This window comes from Citrus clementina, unplaced genomic scaffold (genome assembly GCF_000493195.1).
Source record: "Citrus clementina cultivar Clemenules unplaced genomic scaffold, Citrus_clementina_v1.0 scaffold_8, whole genome shotgun sequence".
In the NCBI taxonomy this organism is placed as follows: domain Eukaryota; kingdom Viridiplantae; phylum Streptophyta; class Magnoliopsida; order Sapindales; family Rutaceae; genus Citrus; species Citrus x clementina.
The window spans coordinates 16,612,612-16,634,405 of record NW_006262022.1 but is presented as its reverse complement, the minus strand read 5'-3'; the positions used below and the strand labels follow the sequence as shown (position 1 = coordinate 16,634,405).

Sequence of the window (21,794 nt, the reverse complement as noted above, 5' to 3'; positions counted from 1 at the left end):
TATTAACTCCAAAGCAAGATTTAAAATAAAATAATAGTAATAGTAATAATAATATAAATTAGTCTAACTAAAGAAAATACCAATTAAAAATAAAAGAGGGGTTTATGAATTTTTAACTAAATAGTAAGAAATAGAGAAATTAAAATTACGAACAAGAATTTAATAAAAACTCTAATTAAAGGAGAAAGAAATAATAATGATGAAAACTTTGGTTAAAGGATCATTTGCCACCACCAAACATGCACATAATATATCAATTCTATTATCAATTTATATTGAAACTATCAACCATAGACAACAATAAGCTCTGTTAGTCTCAATCTTTCCTTAGTGTGTCGTTAGGTAAAATAAGCTCTTCACCTAATCTCTAACCATTAAATAATTTAAAATAAGCTCTTTAAATTTAAGATAATGGAAGCATTAAACAAAGAAAGATATTAGATTGATCTAGGCAATAAACACACAAGCTCGGATTATTTAACCTAGGTTATGTTCTCCAATTGAAATCATTAATTCCAACCTGCTACTAATGATTAAAATATCAAGACAATTACGGATCAAGAATTTTAATCTAACAATAAAATTTATTCAAGTTCTATCTAATTGGCCACTTAAATCAAACAAGAATAAACCATGAACATTAATTATAGAAGAACATAAACAATCTCAATTAAATAAATTGAATGATAGAATTTAAATTTAATTGCATAGCATGTTTAGGGTTTTGAATTCACCCTCAACCAAATAAAAATTTAGCCTAACATAATTGAATTGGGAATAAGAAAATTGATAAAACCAGTCATGGAAATTAATTCAAGCGGCTGCCTTTTTCTTCAATTGAATTCCGGCTGCTGATTTTTTTCTTCTTCTTGCCGAATTGGATCAGTTTTGCTCCAAACCTGCAGCTGCTGCTCTTCTCTTCTCCCGATTCTCTCTTTTTTTTTTCTCTGGCAGCTCTCCTTTTATAATGCTCTAAATCCTCTCACGAAAAGGATTAAAAACAAAAGTAAAGCCGCCACTTTCTAAAACCAAAGTTTGGCTTTTATATTTAGTCTTCAAATAGACCCCACCGACTTTTCCAACTCTTAAGCCAAAGGCCAAGCCTTTTAATTTGCTTTGGCTTCCCTCACGTGCACTCTTTAATTTGGCTAATATTTCTCATGTCCTTTAGCTAATAATTCAGCCAATCAATTTAATTGTTTCTTCTTCTCCTTTCGACTTTATCACCACGGCAGCGAGCATCAACAATCTTCAACTCTCTCTAGCTTTGATCCCTTTAAGCACAAATTATTCTCAAAATGCACCTAAAATAACAAAATATAAAAATTAACATAAAATTAACATAATAAAATATAATTTACTAAATTAAAAATTAACTAAAATAACTAGAATATTTAAAACCAAAACAAGAAAAAGATAGAGAAATTAATAGCAAAATATATGAAAAATATGCACTTATCATGATCTTTGTCACAAAAGAGTTGAATAAGAGGCCATATATATCAAAAAATATAAATTTAGTCAAAATACTACAATTTTAGTTTTGTCACGGTAGGTAATCATCTATAGCTGAAAAAATGAAGTCTTAAAATTATTTAAAAAAATCATAATAACTTTGGAGACTAATATAATATTATGTCTCAAGAATGACCTTATCAAATTTATGCCCCTTTTTTAGTTTCTAAAATAATTTTATCAACTTTCATCATATTTCGCCACCATTTATTTTGTCATAAATGATAAAATATTGTCCTAAAATGTTTAATTTTGGAGAGAAATTCTTGTGCTGAAAAAATGTTTCTTTTGGCGATTAAAAAATGTTTGTAATAAATATAAAAATTTGGATCAGAGACCAGTTAAACAAAAATTGTTTCACGAAATATAAAATTGCCAGAACGATAATATTCGTTGCACTTGGCTTTGGGAATCTAGAGGAAGAGACGGAGAATAACGGGTGATGTGGCAGTAGCTTCCCAAGCATGTATTGTAGCTTGTGCTGAAGGGCTTTGGGAGGCTTGTGTGAAACGGGTTGCTATGAGAGTTGATGAAGATCTTAACAGAAGTCTTACATTTTCGTTTATGATTTGCTAAAGCAAATGATTTGTTTCACCACTAGCTGAGTTGGACTTGGTGATATAATTCTGAGCTGTTTTGGATAAATTCTGAGGCACTACTTCTATGCATACCAAAGCAGCACTTCGGGATTTGTCATGTCTCAAGGAGTTGTCATAAATAAAGCTGCAAATACTTTGGCTAAGCTTGGGTACTGCATTCAGGTAGTTGTTTTTATATTGATGAAACTTTTTTTGAAACACTTGGCTTCTTCATCTTTAAGATAATTTTCTTTCCCGATTCAATGAGTTTTCATTTTTTGAAAGCTTTTGGATGAATTACGATGGAGTTGGTTAGGAATTTGTGTTAAAATTTGTGTGTGGAAAGAGGTCGTCCAAACTTGCCGTTGTATATATACACACACACACATAAAAAATACACAATATATTTATTAGTTATTTTTTCTTTTTTTTCTCACAATCGAATAATGTCTTGTCTCAAAAGGAAACCGCTCCAGCATAATTTTATTCCTGCGACTTGACTTCGTCATGAATGAATTCTTTTTCTTTTCCAATAATGCCATCATCAGAAGAGGCTGCGCCATATTGCTTTGCTTTACCATCATCCTGATCAATCTTTTCTTCCTTGGCAGAAGGATCCATTAATGGCTTTGGCTTAATATCAGAACAATTCTCTGGCTTGTACTTGTACCATGCGGCAGCGTACAAATAAAGAACTAAATTTAGAACACTAACAATGGCCAAGAACCAATAAAACAGATTCACATTGTTCTTGTTTATGTCTTTCCCATGTAACCATCCTTGTTTGCTGGGAGTTATTCTTTTGGTCACGGCGTTTATGATATCAACAAAAGCACTGCTTAGAAAGTACCCAAATGAAAGTGATAGATATGTAAACGAACTAGCAAGCGTTTTCATGCCGGCAGGAGCTTCTTTGTAGAAGAATTCAAGCAATCCAATAAATGTAAACATGTCTGCTATACCAAATATGCAATATTGAAATGATAGCCAAAACAAACTTATCTGCTTTGGTGGCGTTTCATTGAATGCATTCCTTCTTATAACTTCCACAAGGCCTGCCACCGTCATTGAAACTGCAGAAAGCACTAGGCCTATGCCAACGCGTTGAAGCTGTGTGATTCCGGAGGGATGTCCCGTGATTTTTCGGGCAAAAGGGACGAAAAAAAACTCGTAGAGTGGGAGAAGAATTGACATGAAAAGAAGAGGGATTACAGGGATTGAAGAAGTGGGAACTTTGATAGAGCCAAGATGGGGATCCATGGCAGCGCCTTGTGTTATTGAAAATGTTTGCAGTTGTGCTAGGCAAGTGTTCATGAGGATAGTGCTGGCTAAAATTGGCATCATTCTTGTTAGGATCTTCACTTCTTCAACTTGTGTTACTGTGCAAACCCTCCACGGTGCCGCCACTGCTGAGTCTTTGGGCATAATGGCTGCTTTGTCTAGGCACCTGCAGGTTAATACAATGAATTATTAGTCATACTAAATTGTTTTATGAAACATGCATGTGTCAGAAGTACGTTATACCCGTTCACAAAAGACTGCGTGGGTAGCTTTTAAGTCTACCTCGTACGTCGAGGTTCGAACAAAAAATGTTAAAGGGATACAAAAATGAAGAGATAATGAAAAAGAAAGCGAGAATAAAATATTCGCTATGCATACAAGTTGGAGAATCTTTAGCTTAAGGATTGAAAAAGAATGCTCAATTCTCGGTAATTTTGTGCTGTATGTGCATGTAATATAAGGTTAGAATTTAATTAGTTTATATTTTTATTCAACAACTATCGATATATATATATACATATCATTTAAAAAGTTAACAAAAGGATTAGTTCAGTATTAAATGTAAATACATAAAGAGAAATCTATAGTATTAGGAACTAGAATTTCCTCTCAATCAAGATTTCTTAATAATATATCTCATCATTAATGGATGTGTGACATAAGACTTTTAAAAGATTAATAATTTATAAGGTAAAACAAAAGTGAATTATCAAAAGTTATGAATGTTTGGGCACACGTTTCTAGAGGCGTGTCTCACCGATGAAATTGCATTGAATACCCATGAAAATGCAGGGTATATATATGTACGTGGTGCAATTAAAGCATAAAAACATTAATAATTTACCTAAATTGGTTGGCATGTGGGATTCTCTCCCATGTACTAGCTCTTTCTTTTTCATTTATCTCATATAATTCTTCCGGGTTATCTGGCAGTGAAAGCTTTCGGTTTTTAATTGCTACTACTAGAACCTGTTAGCAGTAATCAAGGCAACAAACAGATAATCAAATTCTTAGATAAGATTTTAAAAACGGGAGGAGACCAAAGCGAAAGAATTAAAATCCTCTTTTGATCTGAGAAAAGATTTCGATGAATTTAAAAGATTTTTTTTGTCTCATGTCTTTTAAGATTATTTGCTGATCATGAGAAAATCTTAATCAGGGGAGAAGAGGGACAGGAAGAGAATGAGGGACCTGCGCAACCCTAACAAGGGGGCTCTCGCCGGGCTGTTGAATGCGGTAGAGACACTTCCCGGCGGCCAAGGCAATTAAACCAATAAAGTTAGCAACAGATGATACGAGGAAACCCAACCACCAAGATTTTTCAGTGAATACATAAACAATGCCAGTGACTCCAACCACAGCTGCAACTGTTGTAGCAAGCAAGTAAAAATTGAAATAGCTGGCCAAAGCCTTTGCTCCTTTTGGATCATTTTCATCAAATTGGCCTGCCCCAAATGCTGGAAGAGTCCCTCTATTTCCACCACAACCAAATGAGTACAAATACAATGATCCATAAAAATACGCTGCTATTGCACCTTTTAGACAGCTTGATTTTCCACAATCAGGTGGATGCAAATTTTTTGAGTAAGCTTGTATTGTTAACATCACCAAAGCCTGCAATTATTAAAAAAAAACAAATAAATAAATCCTGAAACTTCTTATACCACTTTGAGAGATTTTATCAGTTGAATCAAAGATATTACTAGTTCTCTTACCAGTACTTCGAGTGTTCCAAAGATCAAACAAGTGGCAAATCTGCTCAAGAAGGTATCAGAGATGAAGCCGCCGACGAGGCAAAGCAAGAAAGTTGAACCGAAAAAGTTTGTGAGAGTGTTAGAAGCTCCAGCAAGATCAAAGTGCATCTCATTTTTGAAGTAGAGGACCATGCTTATCCCATTCGCAATGAAACCCATGTTCTCCAATGCCGAAAAGACTACATAGACAAAAAAATTGCACGTTGTTAATAACATCAATTACATAAGCTCTAGCTAGGTGAAGGTGATTGATACAAAGTAATATTTGCTTACCAAAAACGAAGGTGCAAGCTCTGAATCCACCTTTCTGTTTGATGTTTTCCACCTTGTCCCCCTGTATTAATATATTATGCATACATTAAACACATATCAAAGATAAAAAAGAAAAAAGAGATGGAGAATTGATACTTAATTACCATGGTGGATACTTGAAAAATATTTGTAGAATAAGATGTCTAATACAGAGAGTAACACAAGTTAGGAGTAGAAGTTGGTGAAGCTGTCGTGTCTATTCCAGTATATATAGAAAATTGAAATATAAAGTTCTAAAAAGCTTGTGAAGCTGGTGATGCCAAAACTTTTTTTTTTTTAAAGCAATTATTGTGGTCTTAGTTTTTATAATATTATTTCAATATTTTAAATTTCAACTGATATGACAACTTTCACTTACAGAAATTGTTAGGTTAGCGATCTCGCACAAAATCTTTCTTATTAGGTTGTAAAAAATGGAATTCTTTATCAGAAAAGCATTTTGTTGAGAATTTTTTTATAACTTCATAAAAACTTTTACAGTAATTTAAACTTTTAGAGTGTTGAAAAATTATTTTATAATATTGTAAAACGTTGAATTTTAAAACTTTTACAATATTGAAAAATTATTTAATAATATTGCAAAATGTTGAATACGCATTTTAAAATATATGAATGTATGCTCTAAGAAAAGACAAATATTCTCTGTGTGTATGTATGTCTATATATTAGCAAAGCATAAATTAATATTTTATTCTTCTACTAAATAAACTATGGCGGATTTTATGTGTCCTTAAATAAGTTAATGATGTTTATCAGGAGGAATCATAATTAACTCATAAAAAAAATAAGAAATATTAATGAATAAGCTAAGCTACTAAGCCATGATTTGTGCCTTTAATCAAACATGAAACGCATGATGATTTGTGCCTTAGATTTAATTAATCAAACATGAAACATATGACGAACGAACAATCGAATTTATGTGATTAATTAAATAAAATTATTTGAAAACTATTACACCAACTATCAACATCATCATCTGACAAGTGATATGGTAAACGCATTAGCCACAGCTGATAATAGCATAACATCCCCACAACTAGAGATGGCAATTGTACCCGCAAACCCGCCCAAATCCACCCGCCAAAACCCGCCCGCTGTGGGTAATTTTACTCGTTGCGGGTACGTTTAGTATTATAAACTAAAACCCACATATGGATGCGGGTGGATTTGGTATTAATCTTATATCCGACGGATACCTGCATGGATATTCACCAGACCCGCAATATTTTTTCCAAATATTTTTAATTTAATTTTAATCTAAAAATGTATAAATAAAATAATGTAATTATTCAAATTACCAAATAGCCAAAGGCCCAAAGTTGTGTATGTGTGTACGTGGCCCATCTCTCATCTCTGTCTTCATCAATCATTCTTTTCTTCTTCAGCCATGAGCTTGTGACAGTAAGTCAGTGCCTTACACCCAACTTAATTCATAGATTATTATATATCTATTATAATTTTATATGTACTATTTTTCTTTAACTTAATACATGAATTATTTTATTATTATAATTTTTTTCTTTGAATTAGTATTTGAAAATATTAATCTTAATTATTATTGTAGGCATCGTGTTGGATGGGTGCTTATGGTGGTGAATGAAATGAATATCTTTTCTTGGTGCTTGTTTTAAATGATAATATGAAATGTAATTATTATTTTTATATACTAGTTTGTGTTTTTTAAATGGATTTGTGTAATTTATACTTAAATTTGAGAATTTGTGTTGGATTGATGTTGAAATTTTAATTTTTCATTTACATTATTTAAATATAAAATTGAGTATGTTATATGAAATTTGAGGTTATTATTATAAATTTATATATTAACAATTTATGATTTTAAATACGGAAACCCGTAAAAAATCTGCCGGGTACCATTGCAGGTTTTGACGGGTTTGGTAATTGTCAAAACCCGCTGTGGGTGTGTTTTTTTTTAAATTAAAACCCGCTGTGGGTTGTGTGTGAATTTAATAATTTAAATTTTTTACAAGTTTAGATTTGGGTTTGGGTTTGATAATAACAAACCCGCTGCAGGCGGTGCCCATTGACATTCCTACCCACAACTAATCCCAAACCACAGTCCTGATGATTGCTATTATGCATAAAATGGACTAAACATTAAATTAGTGGCCCGCATGAGAGCATGCGCATCACAAACATTTCAATTCACATCATCATTACTTAACTCCTTTAGCAAAGAAAAAATTAACAGCCTCAGAAGAGTCAACTCTTTAACGTCAACTAATTCTTAAATATGGTGAGAATTGCCATAAATATGATTATGCGATACCTTCTAAATATGCCCACTATCTCTTCTAGATATTGACACATATGAACCATATATTAGGACGAGGCTATGAGTAATATACACGTAGAAAACATGCTTGCAGCACTATCTTCTCTAACAAATCAGATTGGTAACTTAATGCGAATTGTTTGTTCCACATCAATTGGTAAAAAATACTATGCTCAAATTAATTTGATTATTCTGTAGTTTTTAAAATAATTATTGTTAATTATCATTAGATTGATTTGGTAATTTTTCATTTTTTAAAATAATTTTTGTTTGCTATGTATACAAAATTTGGATTCATTGTTGAGTTAAAACTTTTGACCGATCTTTCATAAAGATTCAATTAATAATTTATTAGATAATATTATAAAGATAATTAAATCTTAACTTATGTTGACATAAATTAATGACCAGGTAGAAGAAGATTATGAAAATGTGAACACAACTCAATTTAACATTGGATGCAAATTATTGTATTTACGAACTGTGAAGAGAATCAGTTTTTGGACTTACCCGTCAATATATATAGATATATATATATATATATGTGTGTGTGTGTGTGTGTGTGTGTGTGTGTATGTATGTATATGTGTGTGTGTATGCATGCATAATTCTTTTATTGTTTATATACAATAATTGTTGACTATTAAATTAATATATGTACTAATAAATAAGTTCATTTGCTTTTTGAAGATCCATTACAACTAAATTTCAAAAGACTCTCTCACATTACACTGGCACAATTTCATGCCCATTACTTGAATTCAACATCAATGACTTCTTTTTTCCTTCAAATACGATTAATATATATGTATATATGTATGTATATGTATATATCTATGTATAACTCTTTTTATTGTTTATATACAATAATTGTTAACTATGAAATTAATATGGACTCGTTTGGTATGCCAAATTGGATTGGATAATACTAAATTATATATAATACTATGTTGTGTTTGGTGCAATATTAGATGAACTATAAATAATCATGTCTTGTGTTTGGTATGCCATGAGATTAGCTAGTAACTAATATTATGTCTTACATATTAATTTATCAAAATCATCTTAAATTTATTTTTAAATGACATGTAATATAACCTAACTTAAATCAACAATTATTAGTAAATTTATTTAAAAAATGTAAAATATTTCCTTAATTTTTTTTTATATTTAACATGTTATAATTTTTAATCCCACGAATAGTTGAGGAGCTTCGAAAATGTAATCGCAGGGTTCTCCTTGGGATGAAATTTTGCCGCTGTTGTGGATTAAGTGGTGGGCCCATTTTTATTATCTTACCTCTACTTTTTTTACACCAAATATGAGATAAAGATTATTTTACATTAAAATTATGAGTGATGCTATTAGGACCCCTTCAATGCTCTTTCAAAACCCCTCCTGTGTGTTTACAATTTTAACCTCTAATAAAATGACAAAAAAAACAAGCCTTTTTTCTCAACTCAGGCTGCAGATTTCTCTCTCTTTTTCTCTCACTCTACATTTATCGTTACCATTGCTTCTTGTTTGCATTTTTGCTGCAACCCTACAATAAATTTTTTATTCGAAATGCTAAATTAAGGATCGTGTATACAAATAACTTCAGAAGAAATAAATCATTTAAGTTTTAGTTTTATTGGGAAGTTCAAAAGAAATTTTTTCTATTCTATATACGTACTTGACTATTGAGTTTCACAAGTGTTAACTTGCACTTTTAGGTTTAAAATCTGTACAAATCATACAAATGATCAGTTTAGCGACTATCAATGAAAGAAAAAAATTCTTAATTATTTCTTAAGAAATGTAATAATTTAAAGGGTTTAAAGCTTGATTGCAGCTGCAGTTCTGACTTCACCATTAGTTAGATTGTTGTCCAAATCATGGTAGCTTCTTTTAGAAAGCTTGTTTATTCGCCATGGAAGAGTATGTAGTTCCTTTCTTCTGATTGAAGATCTATAATAATACACTAAATTAGATAATTTTGCGGTCTCATGTTATCTTTCCATAAAAGTTTTTTAGGTCTTCGTTGGGAAGAAATGGGTAAGGTCATTTATGGAATTAACCCATGGATGATATTAGTGATTATGTTATTTTAATTTTCGTTGCAGGTGCTTTAAAAAAAAAAGGGTTTTATTAAAGCTATTGAGGGGTGCCAATAGTCCCACACTAAATTTATCCAATCACATGATATATAACTAAAACCCAACGGCCCTATATGTAGTAATAAATAAGTTTATTTACTTTTTGAATATCCATTACAACTGGATTTCAAAAGACTCTCACACCACACTGGCACAATTTCATGCCCATTACTTGAATTCATCATCGATGACTTCTTTTTTCTTTCAAATACGATCATCATCAGAAGAGACAGGTACATTTTGCTTTGCTTCACCATAGTCCCGATCAATCTTTTCTTCCTTGGCATCAAGAACTGATGTTGTTGTTGTCTTAGCATCAGAATAATTCTCTTGCTTGTACTTGTACCAAATGGCTGAGTACAAATAAAGAACAAAATTTAGAACACTAACAATGGCCAAGAACCAGTAAAACAGATTCGCATTGTTCTTGTTTATGTCTTTCCCATGTAACCATCCTTGTCTGCTGGGAGTTATCCTTTTGGTCACGGCGTTTATGATTTCAACAAAAGCACTGCTTAGGAAGTTGCCAAATGACAGTGACAAAAATGTAAATGAAGTAGAAAGTGTTCTCATGCCCGCGGGAGCTTCTTTGTAGAAGAATTCAAGCAATCCAACAAAAGTAAACATGTCTGCTATACCAAATATGCAATATTGAAATGATAGCCAAAATAAACTTATTTGCTTTGGTGGACTTTGATTGAATGCATTCCTTCTTTTAACTTCCACAAAGCCTGCTATTGTCATTGAAATTACTGAAAGCACTAGCCCTACGCCAACGCGCTGAAGCTGTGTGATTCCTGCGGGGTGTCCTGTGATTTTTCGGGCAAAAGGGACGAATAAAAACTCGTAGATCGGGATAAGAATTGCCATGAAAAGAAGAGGGAGTACAGGGATTGAAGGGGTGGGAACTTTGATAGAGCCAAGACGGGGATCCATGTAAGCGCCTTGTGTTACCGAGAGCGTTTGTAGTTGTGCTAGGCAAGTATTCATTATGATAGTGCTGGCTAAAATTGGCATCATCCTTGCTAGGATCTTCACTTCTTCAACTTGTGTTACTGTGCAAACTCTCCACGGTGCTGCTGCTGTTGAGTCTTTGGGAACAATGGCTGCTTTGTCTAGGCACCTGCAGGTTAATTAAATGAATTATCAGTTATGATAATTTGTTTACGATAAATTTATATATATATATATATATATATATGCATGGGTCTAGAGTGTCATATTCGTTCAGAAAATTCAATCGAGACTTAATTAATATAATGACTTTGACTATTATAAATTTACCTAAATTGGTTGGTGTGTGGGATTCTTTCCTCTGTACCAACTCTTTCTATTTTATTTATCTCATACAGTTCTTCCGGGTTATCTGGCAGTGAGAGCTTTCGGTTTTTTATTGCTACTACTATAACCTGTCAAAATAATGAAGATATCAAAGCAACAAAAATGAAAAAAATAAATAAAATAATCAGATTATTATATAAGATTTTAAAATTGGACTCCACTCCAAAGAAAAGAATATATAATCCTCCTCTGATTGAGTTTTCTTAAGCTTGTAAATATTAATTTTGTGTCTGGTGTATTTTAAGATCATTTCCAGCGGTTTTAAAGATTTTGGTCCGAAGAGAAAAGGGATAGGAAGAGAATGAGGGACCTGCGCAACTCTGACAAGGGGGCTCTCGCCGGGCTGTTGAATGCGGTAGAAAGGCTTTCCGATGGCCAAGGCAATTAATCCAATCAAAGTAGCAACAGATGATATGAGGAAACCCAACCACCAACCTTGGTCAATGAAAACATATACAATGGCGGTGACTCCAATCATAGCTGCAAGTGTGGTAGCAAACAAGTAAAAGTTGAAATAGCTGGCCAAAGCCTTCGCTCCCTTTGGATCATTTTCATCAAATTGGCCTGCCCCAAGTGCTGGAAGAGTCCCTCTATTTCCACCACAACCCAATGAGTACAAATACAATGATCCATAAAAATAAGCTGCTATTGCACCTTTTAGACAGCTTGATTTTCCACAATCAGGTGGATGCAAACTTTTTGAGTAGGCTTGTATTGTTAACATCACCAACGACTGCAATTGGAAAAAAAAAGGAAAAAAAAATGAAAGAAATCCTGATACCTCTCATACTACTCTGAGAGATTTTACCAGTTAACTCAATGACCAGTTCATTACCAGTGGGGTCTCAAGGAGAACATAAATTATAAAAATTAAAGAAAAAATTATTACATAGGTGCTTTTAGTAATATTGTAATTTAACCCCTCTAAATTTATTTAAATAACGTCCATAAACTTATAAAATTCAAGTTCTTACATGTAGTTGTCATTGTAATTTAAATTCCCCGCTGGTAAATCATTTTTCTGGATTAGCACTATTTCTTACCAGTACTTCGAGTGTTCCGAAGACCAAACAAGTGGCAAATCTGCTCAAATAGGTATCGGAGATGAAGCCGCCGACGAGGCAAAGCAAGAAAGTTGAACCGAAAAAGTTTGTGAGAGTGTTAGAAGCGCCAGCAATATCAAAGTGCATCTCATTTTTAAAGTAAAGGACCATGCTTATCCCATTTGCAATGAAACCCATGTTCTCAAGTGCCGACAAGACTACAAAGAGAGAGAAATTGCTTCAGGTTGATAATCTCAATTACATAAGCTCTAGCTAGGTGAAGGTGATTGATACAAACTTATATTTGCTTACCAAAAACGAAAGTGCAAGCTCTGAATCCACCTTTTTGTTTGATACCAGCCACCTTGTCCCCCTGGATTAAAAAAATACATGCATTAATCTATAAAACACATGTCAAAGAGAAAAAGAGAGGGAGAGAATTGAAACTTAATTACCATGGTCGATACTTGAAACAAAATCCTGTACAATGAGAGGTTTAGTTGAGGAAGATATTAATGTTAGGGTAGAAGTCGGTAGCTATTTTCAGCATATATAGAAAATTAGCATGCGTGGCTCTAAAGAGCATTGAAGCTGGAGATGCCAAAACCCTTTTTTTGTTTTAAAGCAATACTGGGTCTAAACTTTTATCTCAATATTTAATTAAGTCTTAAATATAGGGATAGGCGAAGCCTAAACCAATATTTTAATTTTCTATCATCTCTCTCGTTGGATTCAAACTTAAGTTGTTCACTATATAAAATAATTTAAAAACTACTCTACCAATCAGGCTAATATAAATAATGTGACAACTTCGATTTATGCAATCGCCACCTCAAATTAGTTATTAATTTTACCAAGGAGAAACGATAATCTATGAGAACATGAGTAAACATTAATGTCTAAAATGATGTGATGGTTCCATATATATAATTACTACATCAATTAAACTTAAATGTGGGGATAATAAGTTGGAATCCATAGGATTATTGATTATTTTTAATCTATTTTCTGTTCTTGCTTATAGAAATTTTTTCCACTCTTAGACAAAATGGTTTTGGAATCTAACTTGACCAAAAAAGCAAAGCTTTGTTGACGGTGGACGGATGACGCAAAGCTGAAACTTGAAGATTTCCCAATCAAGGTTCTTCTCAAGACATGCATATTTAATTTCCTTGGCTATTATTGGCTACTGAAGGGGACATAAATTCCACTGGGATCAAAGAATTCTTCGTCCACCTTTAAATTGATTGATTGTGCGGCGGACAAAGAGATATTCGATTCGCTTACACAATTAAAATGAGTAAAAGCATCCGATTCAGTTAAACGTTTAGACATTTACATAATTAATATATTGTGGTATTGATACCGAAAATTAATCACATCATTGAATTTTCCTTGTCGTTTTTTTTTTTTTTTTTTGGGGAAAATTAGGAGGTTGTTGACAGTGAAATATTGGCTTTTTTTTTAAGGTAAAGGGGTGGAAAATTTTAAATTAATTTTTTATTCTTACCTTTCTTAAGATTTGAATTCAGGTGGTCCGTTAAATAAAGTTGCTAAAAAACCACTCATTAAGTCTTTAGATTTTATAATAAATTAAAAATAACTAGAGGTAGTAACAATTTTGATCTCCAAATAATATTTCGGCAATTAGTTTAACTCTTGTCGTAAAAACTAGAGGTCATGAGTAATTAGGTCACTGGAGTCATGTTTTAAATTGGGGCACCCTAATTAATTAATAACTCATAACTAACCACTTAGGCTTAGCCCAAGTGGCTAGAGCCACTCCCTCACAAATGTGAGAGAAGGGGTTCGAGCCTCCGCAGACGTATTGCAGGAGTTTAATTTAAATGTCCTTCCTTGGAGTCCCAGAGCTTGAGTGAAGGCAGTCTTTCTCCCAGACTGGGAGTTGACGTCCCTCGAATATTTGAGAATATATGATTGTACATATCAATTATAGTCTCATGTAATATGAGTTGTAATTTGAGTAATAGTCTCATGTCATCAAAAAAAAAAATTAATAACTCATAACTTAAAAAAAAAAAACGACCTCACCATCATAATCATACTATCTCCTCTCTCCATTATCATCTCTCTTTCTCCTTTTGTCCTTCTTTTTTCCCCGGAGAATCACTTTCATCTCTCTTAGCACTTCTCTCTCTCTTGAATTCTCTCTACATTGATCATGTTCAAAGATTTTGCTTTCACATTTTATTCGTACAATCAAAACAGAAGAATGGAACCAAATTCCTTGTGAATGGTTAAATGAATAAAGCCCAAATAAAGTACTTTCTTGAATTTTTCAGTTGTGGATAAGTATTAATTAATAGGATCTCTTTAAGTTATACTTCATGTAACTTACAATCAGTCAAAATTCACCCGCTGGTTCATTTGACCCTATTGTTTTGTTACTCATTTTTATATTGAAAAATCTGATTACAAGTTACAATGAATATAACTTAAGAAAACCCCATTAATATTGACTCCAGTGCTCATTGAAGTTTAAAGAAAATCAATGTCCAGAAAATATTATGCGTCTTGAATCATTTCAAAATAGTCTCCCAAATTTGTGTATAACCGTTGCTTTTTCTCTAATAATCTAAGAACACAAAAGTAATATCTAACTTCAAAGCCTTGGATGAATCCTGATATAACAGGTAGTATCTGTGTCAATTAAATTTGTCTATAAAAGAGAGGTTACCCAACTTGCACTTCTCGGTTTCTATGGTACAGATAAGGCTTAAGCAAGTTTTTCTAAAGTTCGTATCCATAAGTTTGGTCCAAGGAAGATAAGGAATAAAGTAGCCTAATTAAATTTATATATATGGTTCCTTGTACTTAAGGTAGCCTAATTAAATTGTCGGGAATTAATTAAGGCCTGTGATAAGATTACTTGGCATCTTGATATCTTTGTGCTTTGGTTAATCTTATATTTTTGGCTATAAGACAGTTAATCTTTGTTAGAATTAACTTCATAATATTTGTTATCATCAAAACAAAGTTAATTTCCTTCTTGGCAAGGAAACATAATTTTTTTTCTTTAATCCAAGAGAAGATTACAAAAATATAAATTAAACAGTATGATATTTTGGTTGTATGATTAAAAAATTTAAGTAAAATACCAATAAAAAGAATTTTGATTAATACTAGAATTCTTAAGGAGTAATATCCAAGTATTATCATTCCAAGTGTTTAATGTGCAACTTATTATTGGATGATTAATTTTCATGCACAGGTGCGGAGTTAGGATATAAGAAATGAGAAAGAAGTAATGATGAGAAGTTTCGTTTTCATATATCAATAATTGAGATTTTGAAAAATTAAAAGGGGAATATTCTGATAAATCTAACTTAAAAATCAAGCTATTTATAATATTATTTAAAAAGGAATAATAGAATTAAAAATTTTCAAAGGTGAATAGTGGCTCGAGCCTCTCTAGGCCAGTCATGGTCGTTTTCTAGGCTCAACTTGGCAACTTCTCTACCGCAGAAGTCGCAATTGGAGCATCTTTAATTAATTTCGTTTACTTTCAGACAGTGGACAACTTTTGTAAAGATAATTATCAATACCACTTTTTACTCGATCAAAAAGGTTAAGAATAAAATGAGAAAAGGTTCTTGTCCTTTTGATCAAGCTAGTTCAAGTGGAAACTTTTGTGTACTTTCCATTTTTTAGAAGGCAGAGACTAGAGAGAGAGAAGGTTCTTTCCATTTAAACAAGACCGATGGGTCCCTTCATTGCGATTCACACCGGATTGGGGACGGACTTAGGATCTTTGATTATGCCGGGCTAAATTATAAATTTATTAAATATATAATTTGGGGACTATCAAACCTGCTAAATGATAAATTTTCTATAGTTGGGCACATTACAACCATAAGGGCTTACTGTTATCAGGCTTTTCTCAAACTAGGTGTGGCAACCATGTGGTGGCGCTAATAACTCCACTTAGTCAGCCAACTCAAAATCCAATGGAAGCGATTTAGTTGGAAGCACATCAGCACTCGCAATGGAGGTTATACAAGAGCGATTTCTCGCCAACACAAAGAACAACACGCACACAAAACACAAGAACACAAGTTTTTGGCTTTTTATGGAGACACCAACCCCCAAATTTTCTATTTCCGCAGCAAGAAAAGATTTACAAACAGTTCAGGTTTCGTATGGTCAACTCAAAACTTGCGCCCCAACATACATCTCCGTCACTATTTATATACATAGTTTGCAAGGGACACCCCCACTTGCTAAGGTTAGGTGGCATGCCACCCTCGCACCACCTCAAATCCCCTCCCCAAATTTTAGGCAACCACTTAGCATGATCCTATGAGCACATCTTCACTCCCCCTTGATTTGAGCAATCACTGCCACCATGCCTATTAGCAAGGAATCATGGATTGTAACCGCCACATCCACTACCTTTGCTCCTCATTTCTAGGCACATGATGAAGGCCATGTTTTCCCACTTTAGTTGCACCCCACAACTGCCACTCATGCTTGATTTTAGGCCCACTTCTCGGAGAGTTGCAGCCAGTCATGCTCCATGTATAGCAGCCATTGTCCGCCCCACAATCCGTGCATGAACGCCTTTCATTTTCGCATGATACAGCCCCCACTTGCATGCCCCATATCGCTGCACATTTGCACGCACTCTAGCACATAACTACGCCACAATCTCACAAACTGCCCATGTAATCCATCCACTAACTCGCGTGTTGTTGAGCCCCACGCTCTCACGCCCCTCAGCGCCTTGTGCCTGCACGCCCGTCGTGCCTCGCACTCACTGCGCCTCATGCCTACGTGCCCATTGCGCTCATGCTGTTGCAAGATACTGCGTGCGCCACCCACATACGCCCTTGCGCATGCTGCCTCGTATTGCTTGCGCCCATGCCACAGCGTCCGCTTTGCTGCCATGCCCCAACCAACGCGTCAGACTTGCCTTGTTTCCATGCTCGCCACCAGTACGCCCATGTTACTCCCAAAACTCGACACAAGGCCTCAAGCCAAGCCTTTGGCCCTCATGACTCATGGTGGTGACACTTACCATCATCAACCAAAATTACCACACCATGAAGTAGACAATGAGGTGGTGACTTCGCCGCACACAAATTTTTCTCCCAATCTTATTACCACCAGGGAGTGAGTCCTTAGTTAATTAAGGTAAACAAACCTTTAAAAAAACACATTCTCATTGACATTTTAACCTTATAAACTTTGACACATAAACAACAAAGCTCACAATCAATGAATGAAAAGCCCTAATTACCTAATACCATATACTTTTACTTACCATTGTGTCTTGGTCACTTAAAGTTTGGACATCGAATCACTGAGATTTTTCTGCATCAAACATTCAACAAAAATGAGTAGCACTTAAAAGTGTGTCGACAAAAGCATTGTAAACACACTCCACGTTGATTAACACTTAAAATCTTGAAACAATAACTTTATTCTATAGAAAAGTCAAAGTCGTATGGTGGCTTTGCCACACACACGATTTGGACGCGTATGGAATGCGGTTTTCTTGATATTTGTGTTCATGAATAGTGCCAACATTTTTTCTATAAATAGTTAAGCATTCTTCATTTGTTAAGAATCCCAAAATTTGTTAAGCTTATAAGTTTCCAAACTTTTGAGAGAAGTGAGAGAAGTGTGTCTGAAGAATTTATCTTTCTTACAGAGTGTGAAAGTACTGGGTATATTTAAGTTTCTGGGAAGTGAGATTCCCAAAATTGGATTTGTTGAAAGTAGAGGAAGGTTACTTCATTAAGAGGAAGGTTACTTCATTAAGAGGAATGAGAGATTTACAATACAAGATTGCACTCCAAAACTCGATGCCTAAAAACAAACCAAGGGTTCCCTTTTATAGGCACAAAGGAACCACTATTACACACTGTGTACATAATTGATCCTTATCACTAAGGAATCTACTTTACAACTCATTCCTTACTTTATATCACACTCACACTCTCATCCTTATCTCTAAGGATGGTACTCAATACATATGAATACAAATACTTACATATATTATTATCACCATTGCTTCCACTGTAGGGTCCACTAAGCTTCCGCTACAGTCTAGAGTTGCCACTAGTTGGCGTGCTTCTTCCTGACCTATGGTTCCATCGTTCTTCCGATGCTGCATCCATGTCTTCTCCCATATTTGGCCATATGGGGTCTTCTATGTTGTCTGGCTGTGGGTTTAGTTCTGGTTGGGGCCATTCTTGGAGCTCTAGCCAATGGGCCATCTCTTCAAGTTCGTTCCTCCATCTATCAATATTTGGAGTGTCCAGATAAGTGACTTCCTTTGGCCTGCCATGTCGAGTGAGGTAGTCATTATACCTCTGCTGCATGTCTGCTGCCTCATCATCTTCTCCGTGAAGCTTGAGATTCATGATCTCCTCTCTATAGTAGAGATCTGGAGTACTGCAGACTTGTGGGGATACTGGACTGTGAGTATTGTACATGGGAACAGTCTCGTATACTTCTGCTAATGCCTTTCTAGCATTCCAACAGCTTGTCCACATGGAATCAATCTCTTCGTGGGAGTGGTCATGCTGGACCACCTGTACGAGAGGCTGCTTGTATCTTCCCCAAATATCTGTGAGTTTCACAATCACTATAGTAGAGTGAGTGATGTGATACCCGTTGATAAGTTTTAGCGTTAGGATATCTTCGAAGATAGGAGCAAACATTCGGTCGAACCATCTGGACAGCCATGACAAGGTCCTCGTCTTCAGAATCGCTGTCAGTACAAGGAGTTGAGTCGCTATTTGCAGTATCGGAGAGAGGATATTCATCTAATGTGTAGACAACGCTAAGGCGGCTATCCGACCAGGTATAGATGTTATCATCAAAATCTTCCTGCTGGATCATTTGGAGGAGTTTTGCTGGAAGTTTCTTCTTGGATTTGCACTGTTTGGCATAGTGACCTTTACGCTTGCCCATGTTGCAGGAGCACATTTTGTCAGTATGTTGGCAACCAAACTTGTTTGGTTCTTCATTACAAAAATTTTGCAGAGAAGATTTCTCAATCTGCTTCATGTGCTTTCGTAAGTCTTGAGATCGGCAATGACTTTGAATTAGCTCCATAGACATCTGATAGAGCTGAGCTAGGCTAAGCTGTGCTAAATCAACAATTGCATCAGCTTTGAATTTAGCCTCCATCATTTCAGCAACTAGGCCTGGCATGTTCAGCACGAATGTTCTGTGAATGGTATCAGATTGTTTGTCAAAGATGTAGTACAACCTTTCTTGCTCTAGGTAGTACTCTTCCATCTTTCGGACATCACAGCACTTGTTTTGGAGAAATTGCTTTTCAGCAACCTCTTCTTCTGTTGTGTATTGGCCTAGAAAATCCAATGATAGATTTTCTACTAAGCTTCTACAAGGATCTTCCCTGCTAAGAATAAACTGTCTTTGGTCTCTGGTGAGTTTTCTTCCCCACCATCGTCTCAGCGAACCGACAAACCTTGCTATCAGTCTTAGTGCGGCTGATCTTCTGCTCAACTGGGGGGCTCGTTGGCATTCTCCTTCGTACCAAGCTACCATTTTTTCAAAATAAGCCAACCTTTCTTTTAGCTTCATTCCATCAATGTTCCAGAACATTTTTTTCGGTTGTGGAATGCCCTAGTTGTACCCTGGTTTCCCATTCTTCTCCTTGGGATACTTCATCTATATGTGGGGCACGTTCAGCAGTTTAATCAGCTGGATTGGAGGATGCTTCTACAGATGCTGTTGGTTGATTAGTGAATTCCGGGGCAGTGAATTGTGTTGTGCCTGACGGGTTCTGAGTTTGTTCCTGTCTTATAGGATCAGAAGTTTGACCCTGTATTGGTGTTGAGGCTGCAAATCTGGTTCGAGTATCTACATAGAATGGATTTGGAGGATTTGCTCTTTGCATAAGAATGATGGAACCATAGGTCAGAAAGAAGCACGCCAACTAGTGGCAACTCTGGACTGTAGCGGAAGCTTAGTGGAAATACTTACATATATTATTATCACCATTGCTTCCACTGTAGGGTCCACCACTATGTAATAGACGAAAACTCCAACTGGGGTCATTGCTCGTTGGCATTCTCCTTCGTACCAAGCTACCATTTTTTCAAAATAAGCCAACCTTTCTTTTGGCTTCATTCCATCAATGTTCCAAACTCCAATTGGGGTCATTATGTTATCTGTGACATAACCCCACAAGCCTATTACATAATGTGGTACTGGCTTAACATCTACCCAGTGGCGATACTGTTCGAACCCAACCTAATCCACACCAGCAGAAGATATGGCAAAGGAACCCATCTGTTTTCTATGAGCAGCTCTGGCAAACCTATTACCAGATTCCTTACTGGTGATGGCAGAGTCTTTCAACCCAGGACTTATAGGCAAAACCAACTTGAGATTCGTTACTCAAATATTTATACTCTATTAATTGTTAAATAAACAATTATTCTTTCTTACCTTCGTGAATGTAAGCTTAATTACCGAACCACGTTAAATAATTGTGTCATTATTTTTCAGAACAATTTGGTGCGTGGTGATTCCACATTCCGCGCACAACATATTCTTAGTCTCAGTCCTACAATGAATGAAGATCTTTCTTTAGGAAAATGCTTAGTTAACATCCAAGATAGCAGCGCTTCATCAATCTTGCTCATAGCTTCTATTAAATCGATCGACTTCAACAATTTGCTAAATTCTTTTCTACCAAGTACATTATTAAATTTGGTTGCTGGCTTTATGTTTTGAGACTACACGAGAAAATAGTTTTAAGAAGGTTTTCCCATTAAAATAGGTCTTTAGGGTTATTTTATTTATCTACAATTTTACCTAATATTTTAGAAAATATCAACTTTTAACCCCCCCCCCCCCCAAGCATTTTAACTTTTAAAAAAGAGTCAGATCTTTCCACTCCATTGTTTTTGTAAATTTACATCAAGCTACCTCCGAAAAATAGTTATAATAATTTCACCTTTTTTTCCAAAACATACAAATCAATAAAAAGTTTAGATAATTTCATCAATTAAATCATTCCTATAACTTTTTTTTAAAATTAATTATCTTCGATCATTAAGGTTGCTTTAAGATAAATTTTATTTAACCATTATACCTTACAATATTAGATGACCAAATTGCCCTAAGAAACATGAGCTTTTACATCTACTGGTTTTTTTTTTGTGTTATTTTGTTTGACAAAATCTGTAAACTTCTTTATTTGAAACTTTTTAAAATTAATGTGAACTTGTTGCAATTGTTTCTTAGAAATGGGGTGAGTTTATAAAAGTGTGAGATGGAAATATCACCTCCTTCAAAAAATATAGTGCCATTTTCACCTTCAATATTATAGATATGCATGGGTTTTACCATCAGATCTTATTGCTCCATGTGTTTTCAGAATTGCAAAATATTTACACTAAAATAATTGAAGGCAAAATGATTTTTCTAACCCTGAAAAAGAGCAAGAATGCTCCTAATTCGAAATAAACCCATTATATTTTCTTAACTAATTCTCTTTAATTTTCCCATGAACCAAAAACTAACTT

The 21,794-nt window shown here is 34.5% G+C and overlaps 2 protein-coding genes across 2 annotated transcripts; both read right to left on the bottom strand.

The window, feature by feature from the left end:
• Positions 1 to 2,566: 2,566 nt before the first annotated feature.
• On the bottom strand, positions 2,567 to 6,645 carry LOC18034616 (protein NRT1/ PTR FAMILY 4.5). The gene is made up of 6 exons (XM_024179846.1): positions 6,640 to 6,645; positions 5,402 to 5,462; positions 5,090 to 5,307; positions 4,566 to 4,988; positions 4,219 to 4,343; positions 2,567 to 3,540 (listed from the first exon to the last, which is right to left on the bottom strand). Exons 1-6 carry the CDS (start codon positions 6,643 to 6,645, stop codon positions 2,577 to 2,579), a joined length of 1,797 nt encoding a protein of 598 aa, XP_024035614.1. The 3' UTR covers positions 2,567 to 2,576.
• A 3,246-nt stretch (positions 6,646 to 9,891) lies between these two features.
• On the bottom strand, positions 9,892 to 12,820 carry LOC18033601 (protein NRT1/ PTR FAMILY 4.5). The gene is made up of 6 exons (XM_006423892.2): positions 12,717 to 12,820; positions 12,574 to 12,634; positions 12,262 to 12,479; positions 11,529 to 11,951; positions 11,162 to 11,286; positions 9,892 to 11,000 (listed from the first exon to the last, which is right to left on the bottom strand). Exons 1-6 carry the CDS (start codon positions 12,717 to 12,719, stop codon positions 10,082 to 10,084), a joined length of 1,749 nt encoding a protein of 582 aa, XP_006423955.1. The 5' UTR covers positions 12,720 to 12,820; the 3' UTR covers positions 9,892 to 10,081.
• Between the last annotated feature and the right edge of the window lie 8,974 nt (positions 12,821 to 21,794).